We start from the raw sequence: 15,127 nt of genomic DNA, 5'->3' as shown, positions 1-15,127 counted from the left end.
TATGAACACACTCCACCTAGAAAGAATACGATACACTCTTATGGACAAACTCCCCTACTTTTATAAGGTGTGGTCACCTCTAATTAAGTATCTGGCAAATTAAAATCATGGTTCACTTAATGTCATTAAGCCTGACGGGGGAATAGGGTGGGGCCTGGGGAGAGTCGGGAATAGAACTCTGAGACTAAGCCCATGTTTACATTAGACCGTATCAGCGGATCATCAGATTAACGTTTTTTAAAACGATTAGTGTGCACACAGCAACACCAATACACGATTTGCGTGCACACAGCAACGCCAATACACGGATACGCTCGGCTCCGCAGGCATCCTGCGCTCCAAATCACTCCGCCCTGAACAGCGAGTGCCCTCTGGAGGGTGCGCACTCCGGCCCTGCGCAGCTCACACAGCGCGCGAGTGAAGTGCACAAGCCACGATTCGGGACTGAGCCACTGTGTGTGTGTGATCCCAGCGCATATCACTTATCACTTGCAAGTGGGATGGCAAGCCTAAAGACAATCATAACTACACAATGGGCAGTATTTGCATCAGTATTTGCAGTATTTTCATACTTTTATACTCTTTAATGAAAGGTGATACAAGGCGGAAGTCCGCGCCGTTTTTCAGCAGTCGCGTCACATGACCAACGCCAGCGAATCAGGAAGGTGGATGTCACAGTGACGTTGTCCAGTGAGACGCCAGCTAGAGCTCAGCACAGCGTATCCGCGTATTTTGAATGTTTACACAGCACCGGAGCTGACACGATCTGGATTGAATACATGGACGCTGGCGGATTCCCGTTTCCCGGCGTTTCCAGCCGGTTTAATGTAAACGGACAGTGCATCCGCGAAGAAAACGAGACAGATACGGTCTAATGTAAACGTAGCCTAAGTTAATGGAGAGTCCTTTTTTTTTAAATTGTTGTTCATGTTTTTTGTTTTCTTTTGTTCTATTATGTTTTGGTTCTGTGGGTATTTTGTGTGTGTATGGGTGTTCATAGAGAAAAAAGGAAAAAGAGCAACAAATGATGAAACGTGCGTGTGAAAGATGCGAGACATACTGTATGTATATACTGTATATATGTGTACATTGCTCAGATAAAACATATTTGAAAAACCCTATCGTATGCTCACTTCATTTCCACGAAGGTAAGAATTCCAAAAAAAAAAAATTCACAACTACAGCAAGGTGCTTATTCTTATACAGTGAAGTGACCATGAACAACACAGCGACTCTGCAGAGCCTCACTGAGATTTAAAGCGCCTTTACATTCGGGAGCCTTCGGAGTGCGTTGTGCGCACGCTCGGGACCCAGTCATTATGGGAAACCCCTGATACTGATTTGAGCGCAATCGGGACACTGTTTTCACAGAGACTTTGTGAAGTATTCTCCCAGGTATGTGGTGATAGATGGGTCTAAGTGCAGGAAGAGTATTTATTAGCAGGTGTGATATTTACAAAAACAAAACACAAATAAAACTGAAAGCAGAGTCATAAGCATGGCTACAAACAAACGTGACAATGATAATACTTCACAAAGCCTCGGTGTACTTATATGCATGTGCTGACTGTATTCAAATCAATTTCAGATGTTTCCCATAATGACTGGGTCCCAAGTGCACGCACAATGCGCTCCGAAGGATTACAGAATGTAAATGCACTTTAAGTCTTGGTGAAAGTTGGGCTGTGCAGAGCCGCTGTGCTGCTCATGTTCACTTCACTGTATAAGAATGAGCACCGCACTGCAATTGTGAAATTATTATTATTATTATTATTATTATTAGAATTCTTACCTTCGTGGAAATGAAGTGAGCATATCGTAGGGTTTTTGTCCTCTCCATTTGACACTCAGTCCCGCTGAATAGAAAAAAAAAATCCCCTTTCTAAGTTTAGAAATTTCCCTAGTTTTTCCCCCGATGATGAATTGCTTTTGGTAAATTAAAAACCTGATGTCTTTGTTTCATTCAGAACGATTTGCCTATCCAAAATGCAGCAAAACCTTCCCATACTGATCAATAACAACTAACTCGGCTGAATGAAGCACTACAAGTGTGCCCCCTGTCATGGTGGCGTAGTTACCATTGTTATGGGGTCACGTGATGGTGCAACGCTTCTATAGATTTTTTTACCTTTGAAAGCTGGGCGGGGCTTATCCCTGCTAGCCCATTGATCCGAGCCGCCCCTGCATTACCGTATAATGGATTTATTTACAGAAAACTATTGTGTTCATATAAATCTATTATAGAGCTAAAGTGTGAAGCTGTAGTTCAGTATAACGGTGAGTTTAATCCTGTAGGATCAGACTTTACTTTCTCTTTCTTCTAACAGACTCCCAGTAAACTCCCAGTGTAGGTGATGGAAACCACAGCAACACAATAACAACTATTGTTACTCCATGATTAATGAACTGTGGATTTAAATACGAGTTACATTGAAATTTTCCAAACAAAACCTGCTCAAGCAGAGGAGATGATAAATTTCAGAATTCACTAGTCTTTTTTCCCTCAGCACTTTTGTTTCAAAATAATGTCTGTTAGCTTCTTTTTATTATTCCCACAAGGAAACACGGAAGATTCTGGTGTGGGTTGTGTAACAGTGCCTCCTACAGAACACACTCAGGTTATGGGCAAGCAGTGGTGGACAGTAACAAAGTAGATGTAATTCATTACTGTACTTTACCAAAGTATTTCTATTTGGGGAGACTTTATACTCTGACTCCACTATGTTTCAAAGTCAAATGTTTTTACTCCACTATATTATGCGAAACCTATCGTTCCTTTTTACCAAAGTGGATAAAAACTGTAACCTGTCAAAACAACTGCACCGCAAGCACACCAATCAGGAAACTCCCAGTAAACTCCCAGTGTAGGTGATGTAAACCACAGAATGAAAATTCTGTGGTGAATGGATGGCGATCCATTCGATGAAAATCCATCCATGGATTTTCTCTGAACTTGTTTTGATGTGTTATTTATACAGTCTGTGGTTGGAACAGTGCCTTGTAGGTTGGCTATCCATCACGATACTTCATCACTGCAGCATTTTGAGAGCGCTTATGCCTATATAATTCATTTAATGATGGAAGAAACACCTGACACTGACTTGCTACAACACCCATAGCCTTATGAGTGAATTTTTTTGGAATAGTTGAAAAGAAGAATGACTCATTTATTTTTAAGTGCCTTCTCTGCCTGCATCAGCATCATACCATTTCCTCTTTCAAGAATTCGCCATCCAATTTGAAGAAACACGGAGATGTAAATAATTTTCATTCTAGTGAGTATTTTCTCTAAATGACTAATCTAACCGTATCTTGGAACAAACAATTATTTTAAAAATATACACGCACGACTAAACATCTCATCTCGCTGCTTTATCCTGTTCTACAGGGTCGCAGGCAAGCTGGAGCCTATCCCAGCTGACTACGGGCGAAAGGCGGGGTACACCCTGGACAAGTCGCCAGGTCATCACAGGGCTGACACATAGACACAGACAACCATTCACACTCACATTCACACCTACAGTCAATTTAGAGTCACCAGTTAACCTAACCTGCATATCATTGGACTGTGGGGGAAACTGGAGCAAACCCCTGCGGACAACATGAAAACTCCGCACAGAAAGGCCCTCGCCGGCCACGGGGCTCAAACCCGGACCTTCTTGCTGTGAGGCGACAGCGCTAACCACTACACCACCGTGCCGCCACGACTAAACATACATTGCCTAAACATTGTGTGTATTTGTGTGCTTGGCTAAGTTAGTTAACTATCAGCTAGCTCAGTAACACCACTCAAAGAGACATAGCAACGCAGGCTCGAGCTATTTTATTCAAATTCCATTCACAGGTAATCTATTTATTACTGTTTCACTGCAGTTCATAGAATTTGTAGATGAATGCTGAAATGATAAACATTCAATGTTAAGAGGTGAAGTTGGAACATAAAATCTACTGCATTTGACTAGTTTTACATGCAAGTTATGGCACTTAAACAGTTGGCTGTTGGAGTCTGCTATTGAACTGAGATCACCTATTTTGTAAAGACGAGCTATGATAAAAATATCAACATACTCTGTAACCTACATCTAGGGCATGCTACAACTCATGAAATGTGTATTGTATTTATCAGAAAGACGGACATTAGTACGTGGATATGTTGTTAATGATTGGAATGTTTTCTTTTTGCAGAGGAAGCATAAAAGTCACATGGGTAGATACGATGCTCTGACAGCCCCACGGAAAAGAAAAGCAGAAAGCCAGGTGGCTCTTTCAACCTCTTCCAGACAGTTGAAGCTTGGTGAAACGAAGCTAGTTACTCAGAGGAGTGTTGATTGTGCGGTATTGAATTTTGTAACCCAGAGTCTCCAACCCTTTAGTGTGGTGGACCAGCCAGCATTTCGAGCTTTCTTGCTAGATCTTCAGCCCAACTCCTCTCTGATGTCAAGGACCACCTTGCGGCGTAAGATAGACAAGCCTGCACTTGAAATGAAGAGGAATATTAAAAAAGCAATGTCAACAATAGATTTCACTGCTACGGCAACAGACTGTTGGAGTGCAAGGAGAAGAGGTTTTCTTGGCATCGCTGCCCACTGGATTGATCCAAATAGTCTGGAGAGGTGCTCAGTAGCGCTAGCATGAAGGCAGTTCAAAGGTTCACACACTTTTGATGTCTTGGGTAATGCATTAAATGACAAATTCTGAATTTGGCATACAGAACAAGATTGTACGAACTACCACAGACAATGGGTCCAACTTCTTAAAAGGATTTTGAATATATAGAGATCAAGATGAGAACAACAACTGCGCTTCAGGTGAAGCTGAAGATTGTGTGTTTAGTGATGAGATGGGTGATGAGGACCAGGAAGTGGATGGAGTTGAAGTGGACTTTGTTGAGGTCACATCTATCTTAAATGAAGATGATGGTTTACAATTTCAACTCCCCAAGCATCACTGATGTGCCTGCCACTTATACCTTGTCTCCACAGTGGATGCGGCCAAAGCCATCTCAAAGGATGTGTACAAAAGGCTGTCTTGATCAGCTTTCTCAAAATGCCCTGCACTGTGGAACAAATGTGGAAGATCTTCTATGCTGCAGAGATTATAGAGGATGTGTGCAAAATTCGGTTGATCGGCCCCAACGCAACAAGATGGAATTCCTTGTTTCTTGCCATTGAGAGAATCATTCGATTGTAAAGCTCAGGGAGAGGGGGTGCTCAGAACTGTATGCACTTCACTCAAGTTGGCAATGTAAGTGTTGTTTTTGGAGTTGCTTTTAAATTCATGTCTGGTTTCAAATTGATTGAAATTCATTCCAGTATGTAATAATCTATACGGTAAAACTGCTTTGTAAAACCTCTTGGCGTCAGTTGTTGCATAACTACTTGGTGGTCAGTAGGTAAAGTGGAAATGGAGCACTAGCCTTGCAATGCCACTTTGTAAAATGACCCTCCCCATCACCACCACACACACACACACACGTGTGATCACATGAAATGATGAATTGTTGTTCCTTGAATGTCTGTTACGTTGAATCCAATTGAAATTGCCTTTCTGGAGGAGTATGCCAGAACCATGAGCCCACTCTTCAAAGCCCTCAACATTCTTCAAGCTGAAACCGATGTTCAGATGGGATGGCTTTTGCCTACTCTGATGCTCCTCATCACGAAGCTCGACCGAATCCGCATTAATTCCAGGTACTGCAAACCTCTGGTGGATGCTGTACAGTAGCAGTTTGGAGATATGCTTGTGGAACCAGAGTTTATTGCTGCTGCAGTCTTTGTCCCGAAATTTAAAACATCATGGACAGCGGATGAAAACATAGTCATCCCTAATTTGACTATCTTAGCGAGCCAGTTTTATTTCAGAAAAGTGTCACAAGTTAGATTCACAGAAACAAAGTAACCAAAACACTTTAAAAAGCTATCAAACTCAACTGGGTTTACGTAAGTTTTAAATGTACCTTCAAAATACATGGGCCAGAATTGTTGTTTTGATATAACATGGAGGGATATATGATTACTATGACTTGATTTTTTGCATCTGTGGAAATATCCATGTCAGGTCTGGACTACATCAAGGACCATCTGAAAGAAGAGACTTCACATCAGTCGCCAGCCAGTGGTTCAAGTGCTTCGTATGATGAGGACTTTTTTTGCAAGCATGAAGACAACTCATGGGCAGGAAAGGATAAAACAATTAGAAAGCTACCTTGCCTCAAAAATAGACAACAAAGAGATACTGTGGTCTTATCCTGCAGTGTGTAAATTGTTTCTGAAAATCAACACTGCATTACCGGCCTCTGCTGCCTGCGAACGTCTTTTTAGCATCGCCTGACTGATTTTCAGTCCGAGGAGGGCAAGGTTGGATGCCACAAATTTTGAGAATCAGCTCCTCTTAAAACTAAATTAAAAATATTTTAGCTTTAGGTAGGTCATTTAGTTAACAACTCACTGCCATTTTAGGCTTGCTGTTTTAGCACGTCACTTGTGATGTCTGGTTAAGTAGTTTTTGACTTTCTTCTCTGTTTGTATCAGAGTATTACGAGATACTACTTTATAGTCTTCTGCGCAAACTGGTATAACATTATGGTTCCTGATTTTGTGGAATTTATGCAAACACTAGTTCCTGTAATAAAGATTTATGTTTACACACAGACATACAGATGTGATGTAGTAAAGGAAAACTCATTTGTGAAAACTTGCAACTAAGTTACAAATACATCTTAAATTGGATCTTTGTTTGTTCTCGAATCCTGTTATTTCATAATCACTTGGTTCTACTTAATGGAAATGGTTTGCTTTTAGTGTTCTGTGCTTATGATCATTTTAATAGACATCAGCGTCAGACAAATGAGTAGCAATCTATTTAAAGATTGGTGTGCCAAGAGTGGCATTAGTCTTTTTACCTAAAATGAGTTGATTGAGCAAGAGTTTTTGTGCAAAAATGATAATAGGACATTGGAACCATAATACATCAAGGTACTTTTTACTTTTGATACGCAAGTACATCTCATCTCATTATCTGTAGCCGCTTTATCCTGTTCTACAGGGTCGCAGGCAAGCTGGAGCCTATCCCAGCTGACTACGGGCGAAAGGCGAGGTACACCCTGGACAAGTCGCCAGGTCATCACAGGACTGACAATACTTAAGTACATTTGAAGGCAAATACTTTTATACTTTTACTCAAGTGGAAGTTTAAAGGGAGTACTTCCACTTTTACTGGAGTAATATTTTATATTAGGTATCTCTTAAGTACATAGTTTGTGTACTTCGGCCACCACTGCGGACAAGAAGGAAAACTTCACTCTGTGTGAGACATCAGTGTAACATGTCCTGACTTTCACACAGAGTACATCTCAGCCCTCATATATATAATCAACACACACACACACACACACACACATCTATCTCTGTGGGACACTCATTGATGTAATGCGTTCCCTAGTCCCTTAACTTCAAGCTAGATGGCCTTTCGATTTCATAAAAATGGGTGAAATTTAGTTTCCTCTGAAATTTGGTCATTGTGATGTATTCATTTCTATAATGTCTCAAAAACAGGCCATTCTGCGGCTGGGAAGTTATTTAATTTGAGAGGATTCCCAAGCAAATAATGTGCATGAAATAATCGCTTGCTTCACACAGTCAGGCAGACAGAGTAAGTCCGTGTGCGAATGCACAGGTTTACCTTCTTTTGGGTTTTACGGCAGCTGGCATCCACAGTGTTGCATTACTGCTTTAAATTTGACCGTGCACTGACAGTTACATCATTCTGTCGCTAAACGAACAGCTGATCATACCGAGGTGCTCGCTGACCGCCAATATTTATTAGTTTGGTCCTGTGTTTCCTTTTCTTTGCGACATAATGTCTTTTCTTCTTGCTTTGTTACTGTAGTTGGTCTTTTCACATTTCATTTGCACACTCGCATCCTCCGTTTTCCTCTAATGTTTCACATTTGTATCCCACAATGCCTTGTGCAAACAGGGAAAGCCCACCACGTGATGCATGGTGCAGTATCTTGAATTGGGTCATGGTGAAGCAGGAAAAAATAGCAGAGAATTTAGGGTCATGTGGCTCTAAATTCATTAATTCTTCTATTTAAAAAAACAAAAACAAATAAAATTGGAAGTCTGTGATTCGAATTCAGTAGTTTACGGTCCACTAAACAAAAATAACTGGGTGTCAGGGAAAATTCTTTTTATGGTCTAAACTTGAAAAATCTGAAAGGCAGTCTACCGTTAACTTGCGTATTTTTTTTTTTGTGTGTGTGGATGTGTCGATACAACATAAAGAATATTACATGTTGGCTTGAAGATATGAAGTTTATCTTCTCATGTTGAAAAATATTTCACTTGTTCGCTTTGCTCACTTGTGAAATTATGGATTCTCTGAGGTGACTGGCATAGGAGTATTTTGTGAGGGGCGCAGAACCGAACATGGCAGGCAGCCCTTCTTTTGTTTTATTAACCAGGCCCGCAGTAATTGGTGTAAACTGTTGTGGTGACGACGGCACGGTGGTGTAGTGGTTAGCACTGTCGCCTCACAGCAAGAAGGTCCGGGTTCGAGCCCCATGGCCGGCGAGGGCCTTTCTGTGCGGAGTTTGCATGTTCTCCCCGTGTCCGCGTGGGTTTCTTCCGGGTGCTCCGGTTTCCCCCACAGTCCAAAGACATGCAGGTTAGGTTAACTGGTGACTCTAAATTGACCGTAGGTGTGAATGTGAGTGTGAATGGTTGTCTGTGTCTATGTGTCAGCCTTGTGATGACCTGGCGACTTGTCCAGGGTGTACCCCGCCTTTCGCCCATAGTCAGCTGGGATAGGCTCCAGCTTGCCTGCGACCCTGTAGAACAGGATAAAGTGGCTAGAGATAATGAGACGAGATGTTGTGGTGACCCTGCCTAAGTGTAATTGTACTTATTATTTTGTTTTCTTGTACATGTTATTTTCAATTATATCAAGGCGAAGCTCAATAAAATAAAATAACAAACAGCCGTGTTTGTTGTTTACTTCGGAGCGACTTTCGACCTGTGCATGTGCAATGTACCATGCTATTGTCTGCCCCATTAGGCATGATCAGGACACGTAGATCTACACACACAGAAATGCTTCTGGAGCCACAGCTGTGACTCGAGTTGGCCGTATGGCTTGAAATTGTGATGTCAGTTCATGGTAAATCCAGGATATACTGTGACTGACTTACACCGTATCCATTTTTTTTTTTGACGCCGCAAGATACATTGCTTAATCAATGGTGGAACTATTTTATGTCACGTGAGCCATCCTTGGCCAATCCCTGCACAGGATTTTTTTTTTATCAGAATATATCCCTCACTAAAAGACTCCCATGCAGGGATTGACCAAGGATGGCTCATGTGGCATAAAATAGTATGTATACTATTTATAGTAATTATACACACACACACACACACACACACACACAATATAATGGTATATAAACAGTAGAGACTCTTATTTAATTGGCTTGAAGATAAAAAGTGCAAATTGTTCTTACCTGAAAACAAGTTATTCTTTATAAACTCTGAAATATGAAACAATATTTGAGATTAATTTATCCAAATAACTAAATTCAACAATAAAATTAAATAGTTTTGCAAATATTTACACTACAGACCAAAAGTACAAAACACAGTACAAATACTGAAAATACAAAAAAAAAAAAGTTTATTGCCATCAGTAGATTTTCCCTCAAAATAGAGAATGTAAAGAAAGGAGAAAAATATAAATCTCATAATCTGTTCCTCTTACTAAATATATACAGTTCCCTCCATAATGTTTGGGATAAAGGCAGATGTTTTATTTGCCCCTGAACTCCACAGTTTTAAATTTGTACTCAAACAATTCACATGTGGTTAAAGTGCACATCCTCAGATTTTAATAAAGCAAATGTTTATCCATTATAGTTTGACCATGTAGAAATTACAGCACTTTTTATCCACACACACACAAGGCACCATAATATTTGGGACACGGGGCTTCACAGGTGTGAGTGATTATTCAGGTGTGTTTAATTGCTTCATCAGTGCCATCACCTTTAGAGTCGTCTTTTACTGTTTGTCAGCACGAGGAACAGAGTTGTGCCAATGAAAGTCAAGGACACGTTAAAAAGTCGAGAGACGAAAATAAAACAGTGAGAGACATGGGCCAAACTTTAGGCTCACCAAAATCAATTAAGAATTAAGAGAGAATTAATAAGAAGAATAATTAATATTAAAATTAAGAAGAAAGAGAGAACGGGTGAGCTTAGTAACCATAAAGGGTCTGGTAGGCCAAGGAAGAGCTCCACAGCTGATAACAGAAGAATTCTCACCATAATGAAGGAAAATCCCCATAAACCTGTCTGACAGATCAGAAACACTCTTCAGGAGGTAGGTGTGGATTTGTCAGTGAAAAATGTCTGTAGAAGAGGTCATGAACAGAAATACAGAGGCGACACTGCAAGATGCAAACCATGAGTTCGCCACAGGAACAGGAGGGTCAGGATAGTTTAGTAAAAAGTGATTAAAGGAGCCTGCAGCGTTCTGGAAAAAGGTCTTGTGGACAGATAAGAGCAAGATGAACTTGTATTAGAGTGATGGCAAGAGCAGAGTGTGGAGGTGAAAAGGGACTGTCCAAGATCCAAAGCACACCACCTCATCTGTTAAACATGGGCCTGTATGTCTGCCTCAGGTACTGGCTCACTCATCTTCACTGCTGATGGAACTGCTGATGGCAGCAGCACAATGAATTCTGAGTGCTGTAATGTCCACATGGTAAAACTCAGGAGGATAAATATACCCTTTATGAAAATCTGAGGATGTGCACTTTAACCGCATGACAATGGTTTCAGTACAAATTTAAAATTGTGGAGTGCAGAGGCAAATAAAAACAATATGCTTTGTCCCAAATATTATCCATCTAACATCTCTTCTCACAATTCTTCACAAATTTGGGAAAAAAAACCTCAGAGCTGTAAAAAGAGAAAAAAATCATATTGCAGATTAGACATATTTGTAGGATACTGTTTAATACACTTATTGTTTTCCCATTGTGTTAGTTGTACATATTTAATAAAAGAGAGTCCCCTTTATTTATATTTCTACTTCTCTACTATACATTTTTATGGAGAGTAAAATCATGGTGGTTAACACGTGAATGCATTCATATGTATAATATTATATACACTACATGGACAAAAGTATATGGACACCTGACCATCACACCTCCTGTGCATGAGCTTGTTGGACGTCCCATTCCAAAACCAGGGCCGGTTCTGCCCTAATCTGGACCCGGGTGCAACATCGCACAACCCCCCCCCCAAAAAAAAAAAAAACACACACACCAGTCTAAATCAGGACAACCATCACATAACTATAAACATTTTATATCAACTATTTTAACTAAATGGGCTATAATAAATAAGCCTGCAGCCAGCCACGGCGGGCTGCCTCAGAAAAGTAACCATTTGTCCTACCTTAAAACTCGTTTTGCATTTTCTGCCTCCTTTTTTGTATTTTCGACCCTGCGTTTATTTTCTTTCCTTTTCTGAAAACCCGATTTGTGTCCAGACATTTTGTTCTGCTACCAACGAACTAACTCGTCAGGTCTCGTCTCTCGAGCCCGCGATGATTCCCGTGGGAGGGGCAACAACTGATACATTTTTACAAACAACCAATAAACAGCCAATAGGGAGGTTGCAACGTTCAGGCTCTCCTTTGCTCACAGACACTCAGTAATGCACTTATTCAGGAACAGAGAGAACTCTTTATTTTTTACTTTATCTTATTTTTTGGGGCCCCTCTCCACACCAGTCCCGGGTGCAAATGCTACCGTTGCTACCCCTCCAGAACCGGCCCTGTCCAAAACCATGGCTATTAATATGGAGTTGGCACTGTGCATAGTGATCTTAAACTTGTGTGCAGATGCTTGGCCATGGAAACCTATTTCATGAAGCTCCTGATGCACATTTCATGTGCTGATGTTACAACCCCAATTCCAAAAAGTTGGGACGTTGTGTAAAACATAAATAAAAAAAGGATGCAATAATTTGCGAAATCTTGGAAACCCTATATTTCATTGAAAATAGTACAAAGACAACATATCAAATGTTGAAACTGAGAAATTCTGTTGTTTTTTTGAAAAATATGCTCATTTTGAATTTGATGTCAGCAACACATTTCAAAAAAGTTAGGACGGGGCATGTTTACTGCTGTGTTACATCACCTCTACTTTTAACAACACTCTGTAAATGTTTGGGAACTGAGGAGACCAAGTGCTGTAGTACTGAAAGAGAAATGTTGCCCCATTCTTGCCTGATATACAATTTAAGTTGTTCAACATTTCAGGGCCTCCTTTGTCATATTTTGTGCTTCATAAATGTGGCAAATGTTTTCAATGGGAGACAGGTCTGAACTGCAGGCAGGCCAGTTTAGCACCCAAACTCTTTTACTACGGAGCCATGCAGTTTTAATTTGTGCAGAAAGCAGTTTGTCATTGTCTTGCTGAATGAAGGAAGGCCTTCCCTGAAAAAGATTTTGTCTGGATGGCAGCATATTGCTCTGCAACGTGTATATATCATTCATCATTAATGATGCCTTCCCAGATGTACAAGCTACCCATGTCACGTGCACTAATGCACCCTCATACCATCACACATGCTGGCTTTCGAACTGTGTACTGATGATAAGCCGGATGGTTTCTCTCCTCTTTAGTCTGGATGATGGAGAAAAAGAATTTCTACTTTTGATTCATCAGACCTCAGGACAATTTTCCACTTCGCCTCCGACCATCATAAAAGAGCTCGGGCCCAGAGAAGGTGGCAGTGTTTCTGGATATTATTTATATCTGGTTTTAACTTGCATTTGTGGATGCAGTAATGAACTGTTTTCACAGGCGATGGTTTTGTGAAGTGTTTCTGAGCCCATACAGTGATTTCCACTACAGACACGTGTTTGCTTTTAATGCAGCATCTCCTGAGGGCCTGAAGATCACAGACATCCAATGTCAGTTTTCAGCCTTGTCTCTTGCATACAGAGATTTCTCCAGATTCTCTAAATCTTTTAATAATATTATGTACCATAGATGATGCGATCCCCAAATTGTTTGCAATTTTATATTGAGGAACATTATTCTGAAGTTGTTGCACTATTTGCCCATGCAGTCTTTCACAGAGCGGTGAACCCCTCCCCATCTTTACTTCTGAGAATCTCCACCTCCCTGGGATGCTCTTTTTATACCCAATCACGTTACTGACCTGTTGCCAATTAACCAAATTAGGTTTTTTAAGCATTACACAACTTTTTCAGTCTTTTGTTGCCCCTGTCCCAACTTTTCCGAAACATGTTGCTGACATCAAATTCAACATGAGCATATACACTCACCGGCCACTTTATTAGGTACACCATGCTAGTAACGGGTTGGACCCCCTTTTGCCTTCAGAACTGCCTCAATTCTTCGTGGCATAGATTCAACAAGGTGCTGGAAGCATTCCTCAGAGAGTTTGGTCCATATTGACATGATGGCATCACACAGTTGGCGCAGATTTGTCGGCTGCACATCCATGATGCGAATCTCCCGTTCCACCACATCCCAAAGATGCTCTATTGGATTGAGATCTGGTGACTGTGGAGGCCATTTGAGTACAGTGAACTCATTGTCATGTTCAAGAAACCAGTCTGAGATGATTCCAGCTTTATGACATGGCGCATTATCCTGCTGAAAGTAGCCATCAGAAGTTGGGTACATTGTGGTCATAAAGGGATGGACATGGTCAGCAACAATACTCAGGTAGGCTGTGGCGTTGCAACGATGCTCAATTGGTACCAAGGGGCCCAAAGAGTGCCAAGAAAATATTCCCCACACCATTACACCACCACCACCAGCCTGAACCGTTGATACAAGGCAGGATGGATCCATGCTTTCATGTTGTTGACGCCAAATTCTGACCCTACCATTCGAATGTCGCAGCAGAAATCGAGACTCATCAGACCAGGCAACGTTTTTCCAATCTTCTATTGTCCAATTTCGATGAGCTTGTGCAAATTGTAGCCTCAGTTTCCTGTTCTTAGCTGAAAGGAGTGGCACCCGGCGTGGTCTTCTGCTGCTGTAGCCCATCTGCCTCAAAGTTCGATGTACTGTGCATTCAGAGATGCTCTTCTGCCTACCTTGGTTGTAACGGGTGGTTATTTGAGTCACTGTTGCCTTTCTATCAGCTCGAACCAGTCTGGCCATTCTCCTCTGACCTCTGGCATCAACAAGGCATTTCCGCCCACAGAACTGCCGCTCACTGGATATTTTTTCTTTTTCGGACCATTCTCTGTAAACCCTAGAGATGGTTGTGCGTGAAAATCCCAGTAGATCAGCAGTTTCTGAAATACTCAGACCAGCCCTTCTGGCACCAACAACCATGCCACGTTCAAAGTCACTCAAATCACCTTTCTTCCCCATACTGATGCTCGGTTTGAACTGCAGGAGATTGTCTTGACCATGTCTACATGCCTAAATGCACTGAGTTGCCGCCATGTGATTGGCTGATTAGAAATTAAGTGTTAACGAGCAGTTGGACAGGTGTACCTAATAAAGTGGCCGGTGAGTGTATTTTTCACAAAACAATAAAATTTCTCAGTTTCAACATTTGATATGTTGTCTTTGTACTAAAGCGGTAGCTACAATTATCGACAGTCCATAGTTATCAACACCTTTTCAGATTTACCAATAAAAAAAACAATTTTACAAAGGTGAGTTTCAGTTCCAACAGTTATTGTTGGTTAATTAATCAACCGGAAGACCCCCCTCACCCTTTGATCTTATCGTCTGATGACACAGCTGAGATGGAATTTTTTAGCATGATCAGCAATTTGAGGAAACCCCGGACGTCATCATCGCAGGTAAGCATGGTGGAAAGCTCATGGACATGTTTTTACTGATCAAATTCACCGATATTTCATGATCTCCTTGTCGAAACCTACTTTGTTTCTTACTCTTTCATTTGACAGTCGCCATTTTGTATCTAAACGTGTGTTTGAGAAGTCACGTGAGGTGTCGAAAATAGTGATCACTTTCACCGGTGTCCACCATTATCGACACCCTGTGGAATTAAGTGACATTTACAACTGTTATGGATCGATCTTTGTGTGCTCCC

The 15,127-nt window shown here is 41.1% G+C and overlaps 1 protein-coding gene across 4 annotated transcripts in view; it reads right to left on the bottom strand.

The window, feature by feature from the left end:
* LOC132871165 (butyrophilin subfamily 1 member A1-like) overlaps nt 1-15,127 on the bottom strand; it is a 165,955-nt gene that overhangs the window by 32,527 nt on the left and 118,301 nt on the right. For all 4 annotated transcript variants that reach the window (XM_060905304.1, XM_060905488.1, XM_060905424.1 and 1 more), the window contains one exon: nt 9,503-9,529. In XM_060905304.1, the coding sequence (XP_060761287.1) occupies nt 9,503-9,529 (27 nt within the window). The remainder of the gene's footprint in view (nt 1-9,502; nt 9,530-15,127) is intronic.

The sequence above is a fragment of the Neoarius graeffei genome, chromosome 1 (genome assembly GCF_027579695.1).
Source record: "Neoarius graeffei isolate fNeoGra1 chromosome 1, fNeoGra1.pri, whole genome shotgun sequence".
Lineage (NCBI taxonomy): Eukaryota > Metazoa > Chordata > Actinopteri > Siluriformes > Ariidae > Neoarius > Neoarius graeffei.
This window is presented reverse-complemented; position numbering and strand designations above follow the sequence as displayed.